A 20,880-nucleotide genomic window follows, 5' to 3' on the forward strand; every position below is an offset into this window, starting at 1 on the left:
GTTGAAGTGATAATCTCACTTTTAACAGCAGTAGCTTCTTCTGCCAGTGTAGAAAGAATATTTTCTTCCTTTGGATTAATTCATTCCAAATTGAGAAATCGTTTGGGACCTGAAAAAGCGGGAAAGCTTGTTTTTCTTTTCCAGATTACAAACAAACAGGAAAATGAAGGTGAAGACAACTGAGTTAGGTGCAGAAGCCAATATTTTAAGTTTCTCATGTTAACCAGGCTGTCAGTCGATTTACTTTTTTTATATATATATTTAAATATTTAAGTTTAAAACAATTTTAACAAAAACAAACCTGATTTTAAAAAACGTAATATTTAACTAAATTCATAAATTCATATGCTTGTTTTGTTAAAATATTATATGTTTGCTGTTGCAGAAAAAATCCAGAATACATAACATTGTTGTTTTATTTAAATAAAACAATTTAAATGTCTGTCTGGTGATGTTCTCTTCCTAATACAACATGGCAAGAAAATCCTCCAAATATTAATGATTAACCTGTTGAATTGGAGATAGTTCACCTTCCAATGACTTCATTAATATCTACTTCAAATACCTTTGGCAAATGAAATAACCAATCATTCATTTTCTGATATAGCTGTAAAACTCATCTGAAAAGTTTTCAAAATAAATCACTTTAAAAATGTATAGTGTGTACCTTCTAAAAATGAAACCTACATCTACCTCTGAGTTGTGAAGAATATATATTAAGGTTATAACAACCAACCAGAACGCACTTTTATGTAGAAATCCATAATTAAATCGGGTCTTCCTGACTAGTGATTTAAATCATAATTAAAATCAATCTGATTTAAATCAAATCCTCCCTGATTTCAGTTACATGTTCCATATACTACTTTTAATAAATGTGATAATTTCCTTGTCTTGTGTGTGGACCCTCCTTCCTAAAGATGTTTGCAGATTCGGTATTGTGCCATGTGACTCACAGAACATGGATTGGAATGATGTAGCTGTCTGGTGCTATCATACTGCAAACACTTTTCTGTTCATCCCACACCCACAATCCCTGCCTCAGTTTAAGAAATATCCAAAATCCTAAGGCTACATGGGAGGAATGGGGAAAATACATTATCCGCTCACAGAAAGCACTGGGAGTTTTAAAAGCAGCAGAAGCACACCACAGAAAATGGGTAGATAAACATCTTCATGGCTTGGTTCATATACAGAACAATGAAACACAATTAAAAAAGCCATGCAGGCCTCTGCCATTACTGGCATTCATCATATCTGTCCAGGGGACATGAAAGAATTGTCATTCATCCTCATAGTTGGTTGCCTTCAGCACGTCAGAAAGTTCAGCCCAGATTTCATCTTATATCTCGCCGATCGCCAACGCCACCACGTAAACATTTGTACCGCAGTAAGGAGCAGCAGCAGAACCAGACCATCATCCAGTTGCTCCATGCCTTCCACCCAATTTAGCAGGAGGGAGAGGTGAGCAGGAACTGTCATCAGCAAATGTATGATAGTGGGGCAGATAGCACCAACAATACACAGCAAAGCAGTTCCTAGGGAGTCTGCAGTGATGCACAGCACACTGGGATACCATCCCTGAAATGGTAGAGCCAACACTGTGTAGCAACAGCACAAGTGTGGTTGTGGGTATATGCACGTACACAGCGTGATACCTGTGTACAGTACAGTATATGTGGACACATTATTTTATTAATATTATTGCATCACTTATATCGTCAAAGAATAAACATTTTTATTGGCAAATTATTGCCCCCAATGATAGGAATAGGTTGTTGAATACTTTATTAGATCTTGATTAAAAAAAAGAGATTCTTTGAGGACTTGAATGGGAGCCTATCTACACAAATCTCATCAGGGCCTTGAAGTTAATGGGGTGCTGCACAGGAGTCTGCTGTGCAGTCAGCTGCAGAATCAGGGCCTAATTTAGGGCTAACTCCTGCAACCATTAATCACATAATAAGGCCTTACTCAAGCGAATAACAGTCTACTTGTGTGTCTCCATGCTAATTACATGAGAAAGGGTTAAAGGAACATGCCCTTAAAGAGGCACATACAGGTTGTGCTTCAGAGTAGCAGGCGTGTTAGTGTGTATTCGCAAAAAGGAATACTTGTGGCACCTTAGAGACTAACCAATTTATCTGAGCATGAGCGTTCGTGAGCTACAGCTCACTTCATCGGCTGCATAGAGGTTGTGCTATAACACAACACACATAACAGCTCTGCCAGCAGCAAACCCTCCTAGTGGGGACGCAGCTGACAGAGGCCCAAAGAAGCGCTTCGGCGGGCGTGCCCTGACACTGGGCGCCTGGGGGAAATAAGCGCTACCGACGCACTTGCAGGTCACTACAACCGAGTCGACACCAAGGGCACTTCCTGCTGGAGACGAATTACCCCCCGAACACATGAACCTTCCGCCCCGGCAGCCGTTCCCGCCGGAGCCCGGGCCTGGCAGGCTCGGGCACCCAGCGGCGGCGGCGGAGACTGACACGGTTCCCACACGGCGGCCCGCCCCCGGCGCTAAGCCAGGCTGCTGACCACGATGCCGTTTCCCAACGCGGCCAGGCCCCGTCGAGGAGCCAGGGGGCGACACCCCCATTACCGTGGCCTCCCCCCCGCGCGGGCGCTGCTGGTCACGGGGCGGCTCGGACCCGCGTGGGCTGCTCGCGGGGCAATGGCGGGTGCCCCGGGCCGGGGCGAGGGGGGCGTGGCTCAGTGTCACCGGGTTGTGCGCGCGGCGGCTCGGTGCCGGCCGGCGGCTGGAGTGGCGGGGGCGGGGCCTCAGGGGAGGCGGGCTGAAGTTGGGCCGTTCCCGCCCGAGCCGTTCCGGGGTCAGAGGGCGTGTGTGTGACGGGGGTTGGGTGCGCGAGGCGACGGGCGGGGAGCGAGACGGAGGCTGCCGGCCGCCCGGGAGGTCGCAGCAGCAGCAGCGCTGGGCTGAAGCGGCCCGGCGGGGGCCAGCGCCGGCAGCACCATGTCACGCGGCTCGATCGAGATCCCCCTCCGGGACACTGACGAGGTGAGGCGGACGCGGCGGCCTCGGGCCTGGTTCTTTCCCCCTGGTGACCCCTGGCGCTGTGCGGGGTGTCCCCCGCCCCGCAGCCATGAGCTGGCCCCGGGGAGCGTGAGTGTGTGTGTGTGTGAGTGTGTGATGGCCTCTAATAACTCTGACTCCCCCCACCCACCCCCCCACACACACGGGCCTTGTGAGTCGTCCTCGCTCCGCTGAATACTCCCCCCGGGCCTGTCGCTCCCCCCCCCTCCCCCGGGCCTGTTGCTCCCCCCTTGGTGGGCAGCGGGGTTGTCCCTGGCCGGTTTTCATAGGGAGGAAAAGCAGCTGTTAGGAAATGCGGCCGGCCGAGGCCCCGGGGCTGCACGTTGTGCTGGTTGTTTTCACGTAGGCACCACAAGGAAGAGAGTGGTGGCCTAGTTCCCCCAATAATAACCTTCAATCATAAAAATGGAAGCCTCTTACAAAGCCACTAAGGGCTTTAGTCTGAACTCCTCTGACGACTAGTAACTTTCATTTGCCCATGTGCTGTCCAGCTGTAGCGTGGCATAGTTAAACTTAATGTTGTCTAATTCTGTGTCACGTCAGGTTAGCTAAAAGTGTGTTTTAAAGTCAGCTTAAATCGGTGGAAAACCCTGTGTGGACACTCCTAATTCAGTTTAAAGCTGCTTTATATCAAGTTGGGTTACATGGGTTCCTTGCCAACATAAACTAAACTGACAATAGGGATATATAGATTTAAGAGTGCTGCACAGGTGTTTACACCAGTATAACTAAATCAAATTTAAAATTGATATTGGTTCAAAACTTGTATGAAGACGAATCCTTAAACTGGTGAAGCAGTTATATTCTGTTACTAGATACTACTTTCACGTACTTGTTTAAAAAAAATCTTTCACTACAATTAGCTGTTACTTTGTTTGAAACTTGACACCAATTTGGCAGTATGTTTTGCTTTCTGTAGGTAATGTATGTGTATAATCATAAGTATTAATCTCCTCTGCCCTCCACCCCTCCACCCCCAAAATTAATTGCTTTCACCGTGGTTGTCCACAAGGATAAGTGATCTTAGTACTGCTCTTTGAAATGAGGGCCATCTTTTTTTGTGACATGAGACAAACTTACTTTTCTTTCCATCTGGGAGGCTGGTCTGTGGATTAATCTCCAGAGACTGCAGTAAGAGTACAATGTGCAGTTTTTCTTCTTTTTCCCCTATACGCTTATTTGCTCACTTCCTACCACCACACACACACTGGAAGATTATCAGAAATGACTTTATTTTCCTGTAGTTCAGCAGTTGGAACAAAATACTTTAATTTAGCAAAAAAAGCATAACAAGATCCAGTGGTTGGAAGCTGAAGCAAGATATGTATTCATGACAGTGAGCATAATCACTAGAACAGTTTACCTAGGGATGTGGTGGATTCTTCATCACTTATGATCTTTAAAATCAAGTCTGGTTGTCTTTCTAAGAGTTCCCATAGTTCAGAAAGAAGTTATGGGCTTGATGCAGAAGTTACTGGTACGGTTTTATGCCTGTGTTTAAGTAGGAAGTCAGACTCAGTTATCATAATAGTTCCTTCTAGCCTTAAAATCAATGTATGTATGGTACAAAGCATTCATCTCAGTTAGTAAGGCAGCTAAGTAATGCTGGGGACCGCATGGCTCATTGATAGAGGCTGGACTGTGAATAAAAAACAAAGGTTCTATCTCCAGCTCTTCAACTGATTTACATTGTGACCTTGGGGAAATCATGTAATCTCTGTGTCCGTAGCTGTAAAGTAGAGATCTACTGTATTTGTCAATGAAAAGTGCTATTGAATTGCAAAATATTATTCTTTTGCATCCATGTGTGGGTTATTGCCATGTCTTATGTGGCATTATCTTCTTATTTACAGTTAGTGGTACTGCAGTACCCAATATCCAGCTCAAAATCCAGTTTCTACAATTTAATTATATCTGTATAGAGTGGATTGTGGATTACAGCCTCAATTTTCTGCTCAGTAAAGGTTTTGCTCTCTGTTTTAGGTACTTGTATGGTCCTCGCTGCATAGTATCTGAGTGCCTCACAATCTCACATTACTCCTGTGATGAAGTGAGCTGTAGCTCACGAAAGCTTATGCTCAAATAAATTGGTTAGTCTCTAAGGTGCCACAAGTACTCCTTTTCTTTTTAGGGATATACGAATTAGCCCTATTTTACAGATGGGGAATTGAGGCACAAAGACACTAATGACTTACCTAGGGTCACACAGTAATCCTATGTTTTATAGAAGGGAATTGAGCCTGGATTTCCCTGAGTCTCAGGCTAGCACTTTATCCGCTGGACCAACCTTCGTTCCATATGTTTGTCTTCTGGATCATAACCTCTTTGAGAGAGACTCATTTTATGTCATTTACATTGCTGAGCACATTGTCAGTGCTGTATAAATGATAGGACAGATTTATTCTTTTCTCCTTTTGCCCACAGACTGCAAAAAATGGATTATATTCTGCTCTCTGAAATATGTCCAGTTTCTGCTGATCTCTGTGGCCGTGGCCATTTGTGCTCTGCGGGCAGTATTTGCTCCCAACCCCATAGATACTTACTTTCTATGTTGTTCGGGGGATGGTCTTATTGGAGAACCTCTTCAAGTGGAAAATCCAGTCTCCAGGTTGTCTAATCTAACTTCTGGCATGCTGGAGAGAGTGAGGATTAGGGTTTCTGTTGAGTTTCTATTATAAATATTGTAAATATAGACTTTAAATGGAACTTTTAAAAAATTGATAACATGAGTTAACACTTACTATGAATATTATTGTTGCTTTTAGGTCATTGAGCTTGACTTCGATCAGTTACCGGAGGGGGATGAAGTTATAAGTATCCTGAAACAGGAACATACTCAGCTGCACATATGGATTGCTTTAGCGGTCAGTATTTATGCAAATAATTTCTACTATATTGCATTTGTTAGCAGAAGAAATTAAATGATTCTTCTAGATCACTGATATTTCTCACATCAATTTTGATATTGCAAATATTGGTAGAGGCTCTACAACTTGAGGTTTGTAATGAATTGATACCATTTTTGGCTGCTTCTATTACTATATTTAAAAATTGCACACTTCATTAATTTTGTTTTAACTTTGTTTTTTCCAAGTAAAAAACATTGTCCTGATGTTCAAATATAGTGGAAAAAATACATTGGTGACTGAAGAAAAATAAAATTGTCTCTTTGATTGTGCTTATAAAAAATCCCTCTTAATTTATTAACACAGACGTCACTACCTAGGCTATGCATCACAATGAGGCAAGATCAGTGCTAGCAATATTCACTGAACTATCCTATCAAGTTTATGCTGGCTGGAAGGGAGATCTGAACAGTTCCCATGGGAGTGCTTTAATAAATAAGAAAAGAGTGAATGGAGGAAAAATTGCCATAAAAGACTGACTGTGAAAAGAATCAACAACATAGAACTTTAGGATTAAATGGTCTGAACGTTTTCCTTGTAAAGTTCAACTTCTGTATGCTTTGGCTAAATTTCCAAAGGTGTTTTCCAAAAGTATGTTTCCATTAGAGAGAGTAATGAATTACATTGGCATGATTGCAGCCTGACTGGTAGGATGCTCACTTCTGTACCAGAAGCTGGTGGGGTTGAAGTCCTACATGAGGATGCTCACCCTCTTCTGACTACCGTACACTACTAGTAGGTTCTGCAGTCTCAGGCGTGTTACATTGCAGACAGGCTTCAAACTGACTTTTTTTGTTTTGCTTAGTCTCTGGTTGTCCAGTTGAACACTTAAGGATCCCAGTGCTCTTTTGGACAGGCACAGCTGATCACTTGTGTACTGTCCAACAATTTAATCTTTGAATAATTTTTCATGTGTGTGTTTGTATGAATGAATGATTGTGAACAGCAGAGCACCTGCTCTAACAACTGCTGTATTTGTGTATGTAATTCATCAGTGGAAAGATTTTTGTACTAAGAAAAAAGTACTCATGGAGCTATATTGAAACATGTTACATTAGAATGTAAGTGAAAATCTGTGGTTTAACTGGAAAAAAAATATGGTGGAATAGCTATAAAAGTAGTATTAAAATGTTTGCTTTTATAGTTGGAATATTACAAACAAGGAAAAACAGAAGATTTTGTGAAACTGTTGGAAGCTGCACGAATAGATGGTAACTTGGATTATAGAGACCATGAAAAAGATCAGATGACATGCTTGGATACTCTGGCAGCATACTATGTACAGCAGGCACGGAAGGAAAAGAATAAAGACAACAAGAAGGAGCTCATTACACAAGCTACCCTGCTGTATACTATGGCTGACAAAATTATCATGTATGATCAGGTAAAAAAAAAAAGATTGTCCATTTATACATAGAATCATAGCTATAAACTGTGTCATTAAACTTAGTTTGTAACTTTGTTATAGTATCCATACTCCAACTCTGATTCAAAGTACATTTTTTGAAAGGAAGCAGATACCTAATTATTGTACCCTAAAGGGAAGGTAGCCACTGAGCAGGCCCTTATAACCTCATTAGTGTGTGTTACACTACTGATTTCACAAACATTTGGATTAAATTGGCACTTGTGTAGCACTGCCCAGAATAAAAGTGGTCCTAGCTCAAGCTTCTTGATGTAACTATGCCTCTGTATTCTTTTTTTGTTGTTGTTGGCCGAAACATTTTGCTCGATATACCTTCCTACTTTGGTGGTACGTGATTTGTAGAAATTAATTGTGGGAACCTACAGTCTCGCCATTGGTATTGCACAGGCTTTGATGCAGGAGAATGAAATTCATCATAAAATACCAAAATGAGGTTTGAAGTAGTACATTAGCACTCTTTTCTTTAGTCTGATTTTTATAACTTTTTTAAGAAAGACCCAAATACAAAATCCTAGTATTTGTATAAAAATGCAAAGAATAATATCTTAGAAATCTGTTTCTCCTCTAGAATCACTTGTTGGGAAGAGCCTGCTTCTGTCTGCTGGAGGGTGATAAAATGGACCAGGCTGATGCACAGTTTCATTTTGTGCTCAACCAGTCTCCAAATAATATTCCAGCCCTCCTTGGTAAGAATTTTGTGAATATCTCTGCAAAAACCCAGTGTCTCCATCTCTATTTAGGACTTGTAGAAAATGCATGTTCATAATCTGTCCCGGTTCTCGTAAGGAGAGACATACATGGGCCTTGCAATAAAGAAGGGAGATCTCTGTCTTGGGGTAATAGGCATTTAAGAGCCTGAGATGGATTCAGGAAGTGCCTGCAGAAAGGAAAGCTATGGTGGTGGAGATATTATCAACAACTGTATGCTAATGCCTGTGTGGTTATGTCCATGTATACCCTCAGGATGCCCCCTTGTAGCATGCTTGATTCTGCAGATGTGCTACCTTTTCTTTCCCTTTTGGCTCTTATAAGAAGTAACTTCCCAGGTCAAAATATTTTAAATTGAGATTCCTCTGTGCGGTCATGTATGTTTAATATGTCTCTTATAGTGTATCAATTTAGTTTTTACCCCCTGAAATCAAGTCCTTGTTCCCCTTGATTCAGGGTTCCTACAGCCCTTCTGCTAGGCTTCTGTATGAGTGTTCCCATAGGCTACCCCTCCATAGGTCAGGAGTCTCTCAGCCCTCCTAGGGTCTGTGCTGATAACAAAGGCTGGCTGCACCACTCAGCTTCTGAGTGGGCCTCTTTTAATCCTATCCTTCCCCCAGGGCTGTGAAAGGTCAGTAGGCTGAAGAGCCAACAGGCAGGTGCACAGTTATACTTTCACTAGGCAGATATGTCTCCTTCAGGCTGTCTGCTCACTCCCTCCTCCTTTGGCTCTCTGGAGATTTCTCTTTTATTCCTAGGCCTGTGACTGATTTAGTCACATGACCTACCTGATTTGTCACATTTGGGGAGGAGAGCTGAGTGAGGCACAGGTGGGGCAGACCCTTTACTCTAAAAGGGACCAGTCACCTAGGACAGTCCACCTTACTTACCAGTCTTTTCCTGCTGACACTAGCGGTGCTGTGCTCTCTCAATGTGGTCAGAACACTTTCAGTAGTGAAGAGTCAGCAAGCAGTAACACCTTCAATCAGTATTCTAGAGTGAAGCTTAGGGCAATTTTCATCCAAACTTCCTAACCAAGAAAAGAAAATGAAAGTTATTTTAAAATGATTTAAAAACCTTACGTTTATGCTTGCTGTTGCCCTTTATTAATTGTATTTTCTGAGATACTTGACACTTGTAGGCTCGGCATCAGGACACACAAAGCAGTTATAATTAAATTAATGTTCCTGACAGCATGCAAGTCTTTACTAATTCCATTTATTCTGGCACTAACAATTGGAAAAAGTCAGAATGGCAAACCTATAGCAACTTCTGTAACTTGCTTGTTGTAACAGGTAAAGCATGCATTTCATTCAACAAGAAAGATTATAGAGGAGCCCTTGCCTACTACAAGAAAGCACTACGAACCAACCCAGGTTGTCCAGGTAAGGCGTAGAAAATCTTTGCTACTGAAGCGATCTTACTAAGTTGTTTAAACCTAAAACTGGTCCTTTTAATTCCTGCAGTTAGAAAATGGGCTTTATTATAATTCCTTTTTTCCAATCCATGCAGTCACAAATGAAATTCTTATTCTTGTAGGACAGATCTGCTTTCTGCTGGCTCTGTAATAGCTGCTAACTGAGTAAATGACTAAGAGTATGTCTGCCGTATTGTTGTAGCCATGTTGGTCCCAGGATATTAGAGAGACAAGGTGGGTGAGAGGTAATTTTGTTTTATTGAACCAATTTCTGTTGGTGAAAGAGACAAGCTTTGGAGTTACACAGAGCTCTTCTTCAGGTCTGAGAAAGGTACTCAGTATCACAGCTAAATATAATGCAGAACAGATTGTTTAGCATAACTAGTTAACACGTTATTGGGGCATTTAGTGCACTGGATGAGATACACGTGTGATAGGCATGTGTAGGATCCATGTATCTTGAAAGGTGTGGGTGGGTATTGGTCATCATAGCAGTGTGGATACGTGTACAGGTTTTGCCTCTGTTGTTGTGGTAGGGTCTGGCGTCACCTTGAGCTCGTGTGTTTTGGTCTGTGAGGAGCTTGCTTCTGATAGTGAGATTGGTGGGTTGTTTGAAGGCCAGAAGAGGTGGCTTGGGAAAGATTTTTTTTTCAGGATGTCTCCATTGAGTATGGGTTGTGATTGTTTTATGATACCCCATAGGGGTTTCAGTGTGGAGTAGAAGGTGATAAATAGAGGTATGTGGTTGGAGGAGGTTTTTTTTCCTGTATTGAAGCAGGTTCTTTTGGGGTATTTGGGTGACCTGTTCTATGATGTGATGTATTTCTCTGGTGGAGTGTCCTTGTTTGATGAAGCAAGTCTTAAATATGCTAAAGTGTATATCCCAGACTTATCACAGAATATGCTCTGAGAAGAATTTGAGTGCCTGGCTGTAGATAAGATTTCTTGGTGTGTTTGGGGTGGTTACTGGATCTGTGAAAATAAGTGCAGTCTGTGGGTTTACTGTGTATAGTTGTCTGTAGGGTTCCATTGTTGAAGCTGATTTTGGTGTCCAAGAAGTTGATGCTGGTGCGGGAGTGTTCTAGAGGGAGTTGGATGGATGGGTGGGGATGGTTGAAGTTGTGGTGGAAATGTGAGGAAGTCTAGGTCCTTTGCCCTGAAGATGAAAATATCATTGATGTATCTCCAATATATCACTGGTTTCATGGTGCATTTGTCCAGAAATTCTTCTGCTTGGTGTCCTATGAAAAGGCTGGCATATTGAGGAGCCATGCTACTACCAGTGTCTGTTCCCATGGTTTGGTTGAAGTGTGTGTTGTTGAATGTAAAATTGGTCTGGGTGAGGATCAAATTAATAAGTTTGGGGTGGATATCTTCTGAGTGTTGGCCATAATCTCGCTGGCTATGATTTGAGCTAGCATATCAAAAAGAGCATAGCTATGCCAATGGGAGAGGCCAGCTACCTCAAGTATGTGCCTAGCATCTCAGACAAGTATGTACTCAGGGTGACCAGTGGCTCACATCAAAGTGACTACGCCCCATTTTTAGTATACTTGCTCCAGGGAGCCGGTGCAGGTATTTCCTTGAACTAGGAAATATGCTTCCTGTTCAAAGAGTAGACATACCTTAAGTAGGCCAAGTTCATGCATTTCTGACCAATAGATTTTTAAAAAGCCATTAAAGAAGTACAGAAAGTACCAAAGAGATGTCCAAATCAATCCTCTTGTCCAAAAAGGATTACAGAAACTAGCTCTAAGCTTTTTGAATATGAAGTTAGACAGAGGTAAATGGAGACATCACAAAATTCTGAACAAAACAAATTATGTATGTGTTAAATTTATCTAAGATGTGTCAAATGATACAATGAACCATCAGCTCATCAGATATTTTTGTATCGTATGGGATTTTTATTACTAAAATTCTGCGGAAACCACCAGAGGCAGCAGAAGTTATATGTGCAGTGTTTAGAAATTAAGGAAGTACTTGAAGAGGGTGTCACACATTCCTTTAATAGAGGAATAAGTGTTATCAAACACTGAAAGGTGGGGTACACCTACATAAACTACTTGGCCATTTTCTGTCCTAAACATGAGTTATAATTAGGGCCACGTGTAATCCGTGATTTTTTTTTTTAGCTGTGGATTAGCTTCAGAATCCACTCCTTGCTGCAGAATTGTGCTCAGAAATTGAAGTTGGGTTTTTTGTGTGGTGTGTTTTTTTTCTTTTTTTTAAGAAAGTTTCTACTACTTACAAGGAAAACTTCTACATGTGCAATTAATGTAAACAAATGTGGCTGTTTATTCCTGAATCTGTAGACAGCCTAAAACTATGTCTGTAGTGTGAACTGCTCCCTTGATGTTGAACAGTGTAAGAACTTTGATATCAATGGATGATGATTTAAGCAGCCTTTGTTAACCCTTTCACTGCTCTTCATTTTAGAAGAAACACCTAGCTTAATTGCTTATCCCACAATCCCAAACCATCTCATACCCTTGCCGAGGTACCAAAACTATCCCCTTTCTAGCTGATCAAACCTCCAGCTTTCCTGACTGACAGTTCTGTAATACTGTTCATTCTAAATGTCATTCTGCACCACACTGAAAATTAAATTATTAGGAATAGATTAAAAGTGATATTAGTGCAGTCAATGGAACATTTATGCTTAATCTTTCATATTTCATTTAATTAAAAAAATTATCTGAAACTACTTCAGAAGTATAAGCCTGCTCCACTGTAAAATAATAGAAATCAGGGGCCTTACCACACTATTAATGTCCGGTTTGCCACTGAGCACAGGGCCTTGTTTATAACCGTCTCTAAATACAGTGTGAATCAAGTAATAAAGATATCAATCCTGTATCAGTTCACTGTCTAAAGTAAAAAACATACATGTAAAAAGTTTTGATTTTTGACATTCTGAATGACTTGCTTTTGTTTTCTAGCTGAGGTTCGATTAGGCATGGGCCATTGCTTCGTGAAACTGAACAAGTTGGAAAAAGCTCGTCTGGCATTCAGCAGGGCTCTGGAGCTCAATTCGAAATGTGTAGGGGCTTTGGTTGGATTGGCTGTTCTAGAACTCAATAACAAAGAGGTGGGTGTGATGGGATGGGGAGAATGTGAAGTGCTGTATTGGGTTTCTAGTTAAACAATGAGCCTCACAGCAGTCTGAAATTATTTTTTTTTTAATTTTATATATCTATATATCACTGAATCACTTTAATCAACATCACTGATGTTGATGGTATTGCAATTCTGAATAGTTATGATGAGTGCAAATTAAATAATGCTAATCTCTCGTGTACTTCTTAGAGCCGCCTGTGTTTGATAAGTGATATGTACACTAAGTGATATGAATTAAAAACTATAGCGGTGTGTTAAATGTGTGTGTAAAATATATTTTACATAGAATAATAAACTGTGCCCATGTACGTGGTCTGAGTACATTTCTAATGGTTTGAAGTTTGTTCTTAATTCTGGAACTTTAATCAGTTCACCACTTTCAATAAGCAGCACCTCCAAATACAGATAACACTGCAACACATTGGCCAGTGCTGCATTCTTCCCTTACCCTCTTCAAAGGCTGGGCATTAAAAACAAGTCCTTTAGCAACCTCTGAAAGTCTGCAAATCTCAAGTAAAACTGGTCTGGTGTAGAAGGGCACTTCAGGGAGAATGCTATACCAGTAGCCCCCTCATCATTGTATCAAGGAGTAATCTACTGTCAGTGTCTCCACTGATTGCAGTTGTAGCAGAGTGTCTTGGTAAGAAAGGCAGTCTCTCAGGTGGCCTGATCCCAGGCCATTCAGACTTCATAAGTCCAAACCAACACCTGAACGTCTGTCTGAAGTTCTCATGTAACCAGTCAGGAGCACAGGTGTCACATGGACCTTGTCCACATTAAAAGGTTTGCCACTTTAATCACACTGGCAAAACCCTCCTGTGTTGATGCACCTTTACACTGGTATAACTGCATGTACTGGTTATTCCATTTTGGCGAAGCAAAATGAGCTAAAGTGGTATACGTGCATCTACACAAGGGCTTTTACCCAAATAACAGCATCAGTAAAAATTACACCCTTTGCCAACATAATTATGCCAATAGAACTTTTTGAGTGTAGACCAGGCCTTGCTCTCTATTGGACACCCTACTTACCAAACAGGTGATCACCTTCTGCATTGTTTCTAGCTTTCATATAAATCAAGATGTAGCCTCGTAGAGTGCATTGAAAATACAAATACTAATTCTATTTCTGTATGGATTTTCCTTTTGCATCCGTTCAAACCTGCACTTGCATGTTTAACTTTATCTACAGTATAAACAAACATATATGGAAATGAGAGAATTTACACTGTTAAAATTATAGAACCAAACCAAAAAGTTCTAAAACCTGAGATCATAAATGATTCATTAAACTAAATTCACAGGGATATTGCTATGATAGCTTTGGAAGGGACCAATGTATTTTTGGACTGTAAAACACTTTCACTTCTATTGCACCTTCCATCTGATTGTCTGAAAGCACTTCATGAACATTAATTAATCCTTTGTTAGGTATTTTACCCTTTTTATGATGGATAAACTGAGATGTAGATGCTAAATGAGTTGCCAGAAATTACACATTGAGTCAATGGCAAAGCAGAAAATAGAATTAGAGAGAAGATTTCTTCCCTGTGACAATTTCACATTTGTGCCAGCTTGCAAGTTACTGTACTTGTCATAGGTTCTGACTTGCAGTAAAGTTTGGGTTTGTACTCGGGAAAACTAAATTATTGCAAATTAAGAGATCCCTTTGGAAGGGAATGATTTCATGTTCATTTTTTAAAAGGCAGATTATAAAAAGCAAATGCTTATCGAATATTTTGTAGTGTAGTAGTGCTCAAAGTCCCTAGTTGAGATTGGAGCTCCAGTGTGCTAGTTGCTGCACAAAGGCATAGGAACACATGGCCAGAGCTTGCGCGTTAGAGAGAAAAATGTATAGGGTGGGGAAAGGGATACAACATATTAGCAAAATAATCAAGGTGAGGATGAGCACACATGGTGTTTCCTCTTTTAGTAGTTGTGGCCAGAGTGGAGGTGAAAGGGAATGTTGGTGGTGGGTGGGTCGGTAAATAGGAACAAGGGAGTTGAGTGTGAGGGAAGGTACCATAGCGGGCAGAGGAAGTCCAGCCATGAGAAGATCTGTGAGGAGGAGGTAGGGGCAAACAACAGATGGAAAATATCTCCACCTCAGGAAGTCCTGGTCCTCTTTCCACCACCCATGAAAGGCCTTGGTGCCCTGTCAAAGGGGTACTCTCTGTTGTGAATCTGGGGGGAGTAAAGAGGTTCTGGTTGGATTGTCCTGATGCTGCTGCTTGCCATCAATGGGAAGGCTCTTCTGAGCCACAGTTCCTGGGACTTGTGAGAAGAATAGCTCTGAAGATGTTATATTGAGGAAATATGTTGAAATATAGTGCTAATATCTATTATTTCATTTAGGCTGATTCTATCAAAAATGGTGTTCAACTCCTTTCTAGAGCTTACACAATTGATCCCAGTAACCCAATGGTGCTGAACCACTTGGCTAATCACTTCTTCTTCAAAAAGGTAAGAAAATACATGAATGGAAAATTCCGTAACTTTCTGAACAGTAACCGCTCCAGTGTCAAACTCATTACTGCTTCTGGCTTCCAAAAATCATTTTAAATCCTGCATTTTGAAAGGTATTAAAGTACAGCTGTTAAAAGAATAAGTTTTACCCATCGTGTGACTTTCATAAGGCCAAAGGGTAAAAGTAAATTTTTTTAATATAGGTAGACAAATGTAAAATTTCAGCTTTTAAATCCCTTGTTTTTTTCTCAAAACTGCCAAGAAAGAGCGCACACTTTTTTCTTAATTTAAACCTACCTACGTTTCCTGAAAACATTTCTTTTCTGCTACTTTTAAAACTGGGGTGTAGAGAAAAGAACAGTACGTTGTAAAACTAAATCTACTGATGTTAACTTACCAAATGCTACTGCTTATGTTTGTCTGCATTAATCAGTCCAGGCCTGATGTTTCAGAAATGTATACACTTGACTGTAAATGGGTTGGGATTTTTCAAAGTGAGTTTTATTTTCATCTTTCAGGATTATGGTAAAGTCCAGCACTTGGCTCTCCATGCTTTCCATAATACAGAAGTTGAAGCTATGCAGGCAGAGAGTTGCTACCAGCTGGCCCGGTCTTTTCATGTACAGGTAGAATGAATTTTTAAAAATCCTCTTCTAGATTACATTCAGAATGTTGTAATATTCAAATGTATTCAACATCTTTAAAAAACTAAACAAAACTCTAAGAAAATAATCCATCTGCTTTTTTTTCTCCTTGTTTCTTTTAAATTAGGAAGATTATGACCAAGCTTTCCAGTACTACTACCAAGCCACACAGTTTGCCTCATCCTCTTTTGTATTACCATTTTTTGGATTGGGTCAAATGTACATTTATCGGGGGGACAAAGAGAATGCATCACAATGCTTTGAAAAAGTTTTGAAAGCCTACCCTAACAATTATGAGACGATGAAAATCCTTGGATCTCTTTATGCTGCTTCAGAAGACCAAGACAAACGAGATATTGCAAAAGTATGTTCAAATATTTATTTGCTGAATTTGGATCTCCATGTTACCTGTTTGATGACCTTGAATGTATGTCACTCCAGCTGATACTTCATTCATGCATCCAAGGGAAAAATTTGTCCCTGAAAATCTGAGTTATGATATCGCTAAAAATCAGGTTTACTTTGCTGTGAAAATAGAAGTGGGGTGTGATAGTAGGTCAATCACTTTTCTGAATGGCAGATGTTATTAACTGCAGAGAAGGTAATGCCATCTGAACAAAAGTGGGACCACACTAGGAGACCTGTTAACCAAAGCTAACAAAACCATTCTGCTTTCTGTTGCATATGGAAAAACACTTTTTTTCCTCTGCACAAAAAAGGTGATTTGCCTGTAAATGACAACTTGACTATCACATTTCTGGGAATGTTCTTATCCTCCCACTTTAACATTCTAAAAGGACATTGTCACATACTAGTACAACATTTTTTAAAAAATTTGTCTGTTTATTCTTTCTGCTGCTTAGATCTCTTCGTACTGATTTTCTTTGTATTTACTCAGCACTGCTTTTCCCTCAAATTTTGAATGGCAGTGTGGTAACATGGTTTCGTTTACTGATCAGTAATTTAACAGTATATAATACCTCTATCATAACAGACCCCCCTTTTGGTAGGGAGCACAGACGTTTCCCAGAGCTGAGCTTTAATGAACACCAACGAGCATAACATCGGGACTGATCTAAAAATAAGTTTCATGGCAAATCAGTCTAATTTCTCAATTATTTGAATGTGGTAGTTTTGAAGAAGTTTGTATTCTTCCTGAATATTTAGAACCCTAAAGGCTTCCCCCATATCTTACTAAATGGGGTGGGGTGCGGAATACATGTTGTTGAGTTAAGTGATGATGAACTAGGTTGGCTTTGTTGCCTGACGTGGTCAGTCATATGCGTACATTTGAGGTTTTATATCTTTACAGAAGAGATGTTTCTGCTTTCAAGCCTAAACAAGTAGAAAAACAAAATCTGCTACCTTTTTTGACAGTTTATATTTTTCTTTTGAGTGCATAAGTAATGTTTGTTTTTTTTCTCAGGGTCACTTGAAGAAAGTCACAGAACAGTATCCAGATGACGTAGAAGCGTGGATTGAACTAGCGCAAATCCTTGAGCAGACTGACATACAGGTATTAATGCTGTAAAATGGAGACATTGTATAATACATACACTTGGTTTAAGTTACAAAGTGATGCATGGAACTCATCCCGCTACTTCCTTCCCACATTTTCAATCTTACAATTGCACAGGGTGCCCTCTCAGCCTATGGAACAGCAACACGCATCCTTCAGGAGAAAGTGCAGGCTGATGTCCCACCAGAGATTTTGAATAATGTGGGTGCTCTCCATTTTAGGCTTGGAAACCTAGGTGAAGCAAAGGTACTAAACCACATTACTACTTTTTAAATAACCTAATTTTAAGAAATTATCCAAATCTGAGTTTAAATTATTTAATCATCTAAGCATTCTGTTCCTCTCTCCTTGCTCTCTTTTTATTTTGTCCTTAGAAATACTTTTTGGCATCTCTGGATCGTGCTAAGGCAGAAGCTGAACATGATGAGCATTACTACAATGCTATCTCAGTAACAACATCTTATAATCTTGCCAGACTATATGAGGCAATGTGTGAATTCCATGAAGCAGAAAAGCTATATAAAAACATATTAAGGGAACATCCTAACTATGTTGACTGTAAGAAATTCTTCTATTTTGGTTCAATAATCCTCTTCAAACTAAAAGATTTTTGTTTTGAGGCCCTCATCTGCCCCTTTGTATTGTTTGAGATTTTTGTTTTATAACAGACTTCAGGAGGCTGAGCAATTTGTCTTGTTTTACTGATGTATCCTCCTTTCTTCTATTCGGTGCATAGATCATAAGTCAAATCAAATTGCTTTCAAATTTTAACCATTTTAATTAACACTTACAAAGATATAGTCAGAGATAGCATAAGCTTTCCAACTCAAAAGATATTCTCCAGCATTTAAATAAAAATCATGTGTGTGTCCATATATAGAAATACAAATATAGAATATCTTTAGGTGCTTGATATCCTAAACATATCAGGAAAAAGACAGTTTGTGAAATCCTTGCCTGGCCTAATTTATTCTGTTTGAGCGGATTATGTAAAATCATTTTCTGTTTTTAGGCTATTTGCGCTTAGGAGCTATGGCTAGAGATAAAGGCAATTTTTATGAGGCTTCTGATTGGTTTAAAGAAGCACTTCAGATAAATCAGGTTAGTGAGACTCTTAAATATTTAATTTAGAACAAAAATTTCAAATGAGATTCGCTGGATTCCTGTCTTTTTTTAATGAATATATGCAAGGTATCCAAAGTAGTCCTTTCTTTTAGTTAACTTCCTCTGCTCTGTTTTCTGTATATAAAAATGTAATTTATTTCCATATAATACATGTGTAATAATACAATGATTAAGGCTTGTATTTAGATGTCTAGCACAGATAAGTGAAAACAGTCCTTAAGTTACTTACAATGGAGTTTGTTTCAGGACCATCCAGATGCTTGGTCTTTAATTGGTAATCTTCACTTGGCTAAACAAGAATGGGGTCCAGGACAGAAGAAATTTGAAAGGATATTGAAACAACCATCCACGCAAAATGACACTTACTCCATGCTGGCTCTTGGTAATGTCTGGTTGCAAACTTTGCATCAGCCCACCAGGGATAGAGAGAAGGTAAATTTCACACCTGTTGAAGTGCATTGGTATGCCATTAACCTTTGACCTCCCTGGCGGAAGTATTTTATGTTGTATGTATGGCAAGTTCATCAGCTGTAAAAATATTAGGTGCACTGCGTCACCAAACAGATGAATGAATGATTGATTGATCTTTTTCTTACTCATGTTTGTAGGAAAAGCGTCATCAAGATCGTGCACTAGCAATCTACAAGCAAGTACTTAGAAATGATCCAAAGAATTTGTATGCTGCTAATGGCATAGGTGATTATTACACCTGAATTCCCTTTAGTAGTTTACCAGTGGTGGTTCTTAGATTTAGCTCTTTTAGTATATAATCTACAGAGCATTTCAAGCATCATTTTTGTTTTTTTTTTCAGGGGCTATACATTACTGATCTCAGGAGGAATGTCTTGCTATATCATGCAGTTAATAGTCTCAATTTTCTGTTAACATTCTGGGAACTTTGATAGTATTTAAACCTGGAAGCTTACACTGTACGTTTAACTTTCCCTTTAGGAGCTGTATTGGCACACAAAGGATATTTCCGTGAGGCTCGTGATGTTTTTGCCCAAGTGAGAGAGGCAACAGCAGATATCAGTGATGTGTGGCTGAATTTGGCGCACATCTACGTAGAACAGAAGCAGTACATCAGTGCTGTGCAGATGGTAACCTCTATAAGCTGAACCATTTAAAATATTGAAATGAGGTAGCAAAGGAATAGCTAGAGGTCGTTGCTGGCAGCTTCAGATATTGTGAATAATATTCTGTTTTAACAAATTATGGTCCTATTCAAAATAGAATAGAAGTCCTTTTAGCGGCCAGGCTATGTCTAGATTTAGACGTGAACTGCCAACTGTGGACAAGAGTAACAAAGGATCTATCAACTTGTACATTTTATCTTCTATGCTGTCCTAAGTAGAGTTAAGATATAAATAAGAGCTTTTGTTCTACTAGGAGGCATTTTTGATTGTGTGTAGTTCAGTCAACAGTCACTTAATGTCATTTATAAGAGAACATTACTGAAGTAGATAAGTACAGTTTGCGGTCTTTCCTTCATGGCACAGTTTTATAATCATGGCCCAGAATGTGACTACTAACATGTATATAACACACACTTTCAAAACTATCAAGAAAACTTTTATAATTTCATCACCCCCCTTTCAACACACACACAGTTGATCCTACCAACTCTTTTGGCCGAATCCACAAACCCAAAAATCATACTAAATAATTAAGAGATAAAATGCCTATTGTAAACTGGGGATCCGGTAAACTATGGCCTATACAAAATTGTTTCCAAAGAAACATCCATCCACTAGAAAACTGCTACTCTAAAACATGTGCCCTACAAGTCAAACTTAAAATAACAAAAACAAGCAAAACTCAACTGACATTTTGGAGAAAAGCTCAAAACAAACTAAAACATTATTAGAGACATGGAAATAGAACCCTCCTTAAATTGTGTGTACGTGGGCCTTAGAGTAAACACACCCAGGAGCTTCAGAATGGCTACAAAAGCATTACAAGAAACAGCGATGCCATATGGTTTCATAGATAATGCCATAAAAAACCTACTAAATACAATCCTCCATTGAAACTACTGATATAACTATTTGATAGCAATAGGAGTCAAATTATACAATATGAAAGTGAAGTTGCAAGCCTATTGTAACAGCCAATTGCACTGTTTGGGACAAAAATCTTAATAGAAACTTTACTTCAACATTTTTGCAGATATTTTACGAGCACTAGAACTCCAGGGACAAACTGGGGGGGTCACTTACCCATATCTTTCTGATATGCAGAAAAGAACGCTAAACTTAAGAGCAGCACAGCAAAAAGTTCCTCCACTGCAAAGCATAGGGAGATCAAAAGATCGTACCCAAATAGAAGTGCATTATCCTCTGTGGGCTTGCCAACACAAACAATTCCACCCAGAACTAAAAATGAACAACACGCTAAGAGAGCACCAGTATTGGCATATATGGAAGAACAAATCAAATATAACAACTTAGACTACTACAGCCACAAAATTATTGCAGTAGCTGACTCTCTA

The 20,880-nt window shown here is 39.8% G+C and overlaps 1 protein-coding gene and 1 long non-coding RNA gene across 2 annotated transcripts in view; one reads left to right on the forward strand and one right to left on the reverse strand.

Annotated features, from left to right (window-relative positions):
- Positions 1-2,841: 2,841 nt before the first annotated feature.
- CTR9 (CTR9 component of Paf1/RNA polymerase II complex) overlaps positions 2,842-20,880 on the forward strand; it is a 29,310-nt gene continuing 11,271 nt past the window's right edge. Inside the window, exons 1-16 of the mRNA XM_048855231.2 lie at positions 2,842-3,022; positions 5,824-5,922; positions 7,109-7,348; positions 7,959-8,076; positions 9,394-9,483; positions 12,458-12,606; positions 14,991-15,098; positions 15,620-15,727; positions 15,873-16,109; positions 17,172-17,261; positions 17,382-17,510; positions 17,639-17,822; positions 18,277-18,365; positions 18,636-18,821; positions 18,998-19,085; positions 19,341-19,489. Coding sequence (XP_048711188.1) covers positions 2,978-3,022; positions 5,824-5,922; positions 7,109-7,348; positions 7,959-8,076; positions 9,394-9,483; positions 12,458-12,606; positions 14,991-15,098; positions 15,620-15,727; positions 15,873-16,109; positions 17,172-17,261; positions 17,382-17,510; positions 17,639-17,822; positions 18,277-18,365; positions 18,636-18,821; positions 18,998-19,085; positions 19,341-19,489 — 2,109 coding nt within the window. The 5' untranslated portion in view covers positions 2,842-2,977. The remainder of the gene's footprint in view (positions 3,023-5,823; positions 5,923-7,108; positions 7,349-7,958; positions 8,077-9,393; positions 9,484-12,457; positions 12,607-14,990; positions 15,099-15,619; positions 15,728-15,872; positions 16,110-17,171; positions 17,262-17,381; positions 17,511-17,638; positions 17,823-18,276; positions 18,366-18,635; positions 18,822-18,997; positions 19,086-19,340; positions 19,490-20,880) is intronic.
- LOC142072510 (uncharacterized) lies at positions 4,419-5,872 on the reverse strand. Its single transcript, XR_012668901.1, has 3 exons — positions 5,800-5,872; positions 5,602-5,691; positions 4,419-4,549 (listed from the first exon to the last, which is right to left on the reverse strand). It is a non-coding gene; the product is annotated as an uncharacterized LOC142072510 (long non-coding RNA).

The sequence above is a fragment of the Caretta caretta genome, chromosome 6, assembly GCF_965140235.1.
Source record: "Caretta caretta isolate rCarCar2 chromosome 6, rCarCar1.hap1, whole genome shotgun sequence".
NCBI classification, from domain to species: Eukaryota; Metazoa; Chordata; order Testudines; family Cheloniidae; genus Caretta; species Caretta caretta.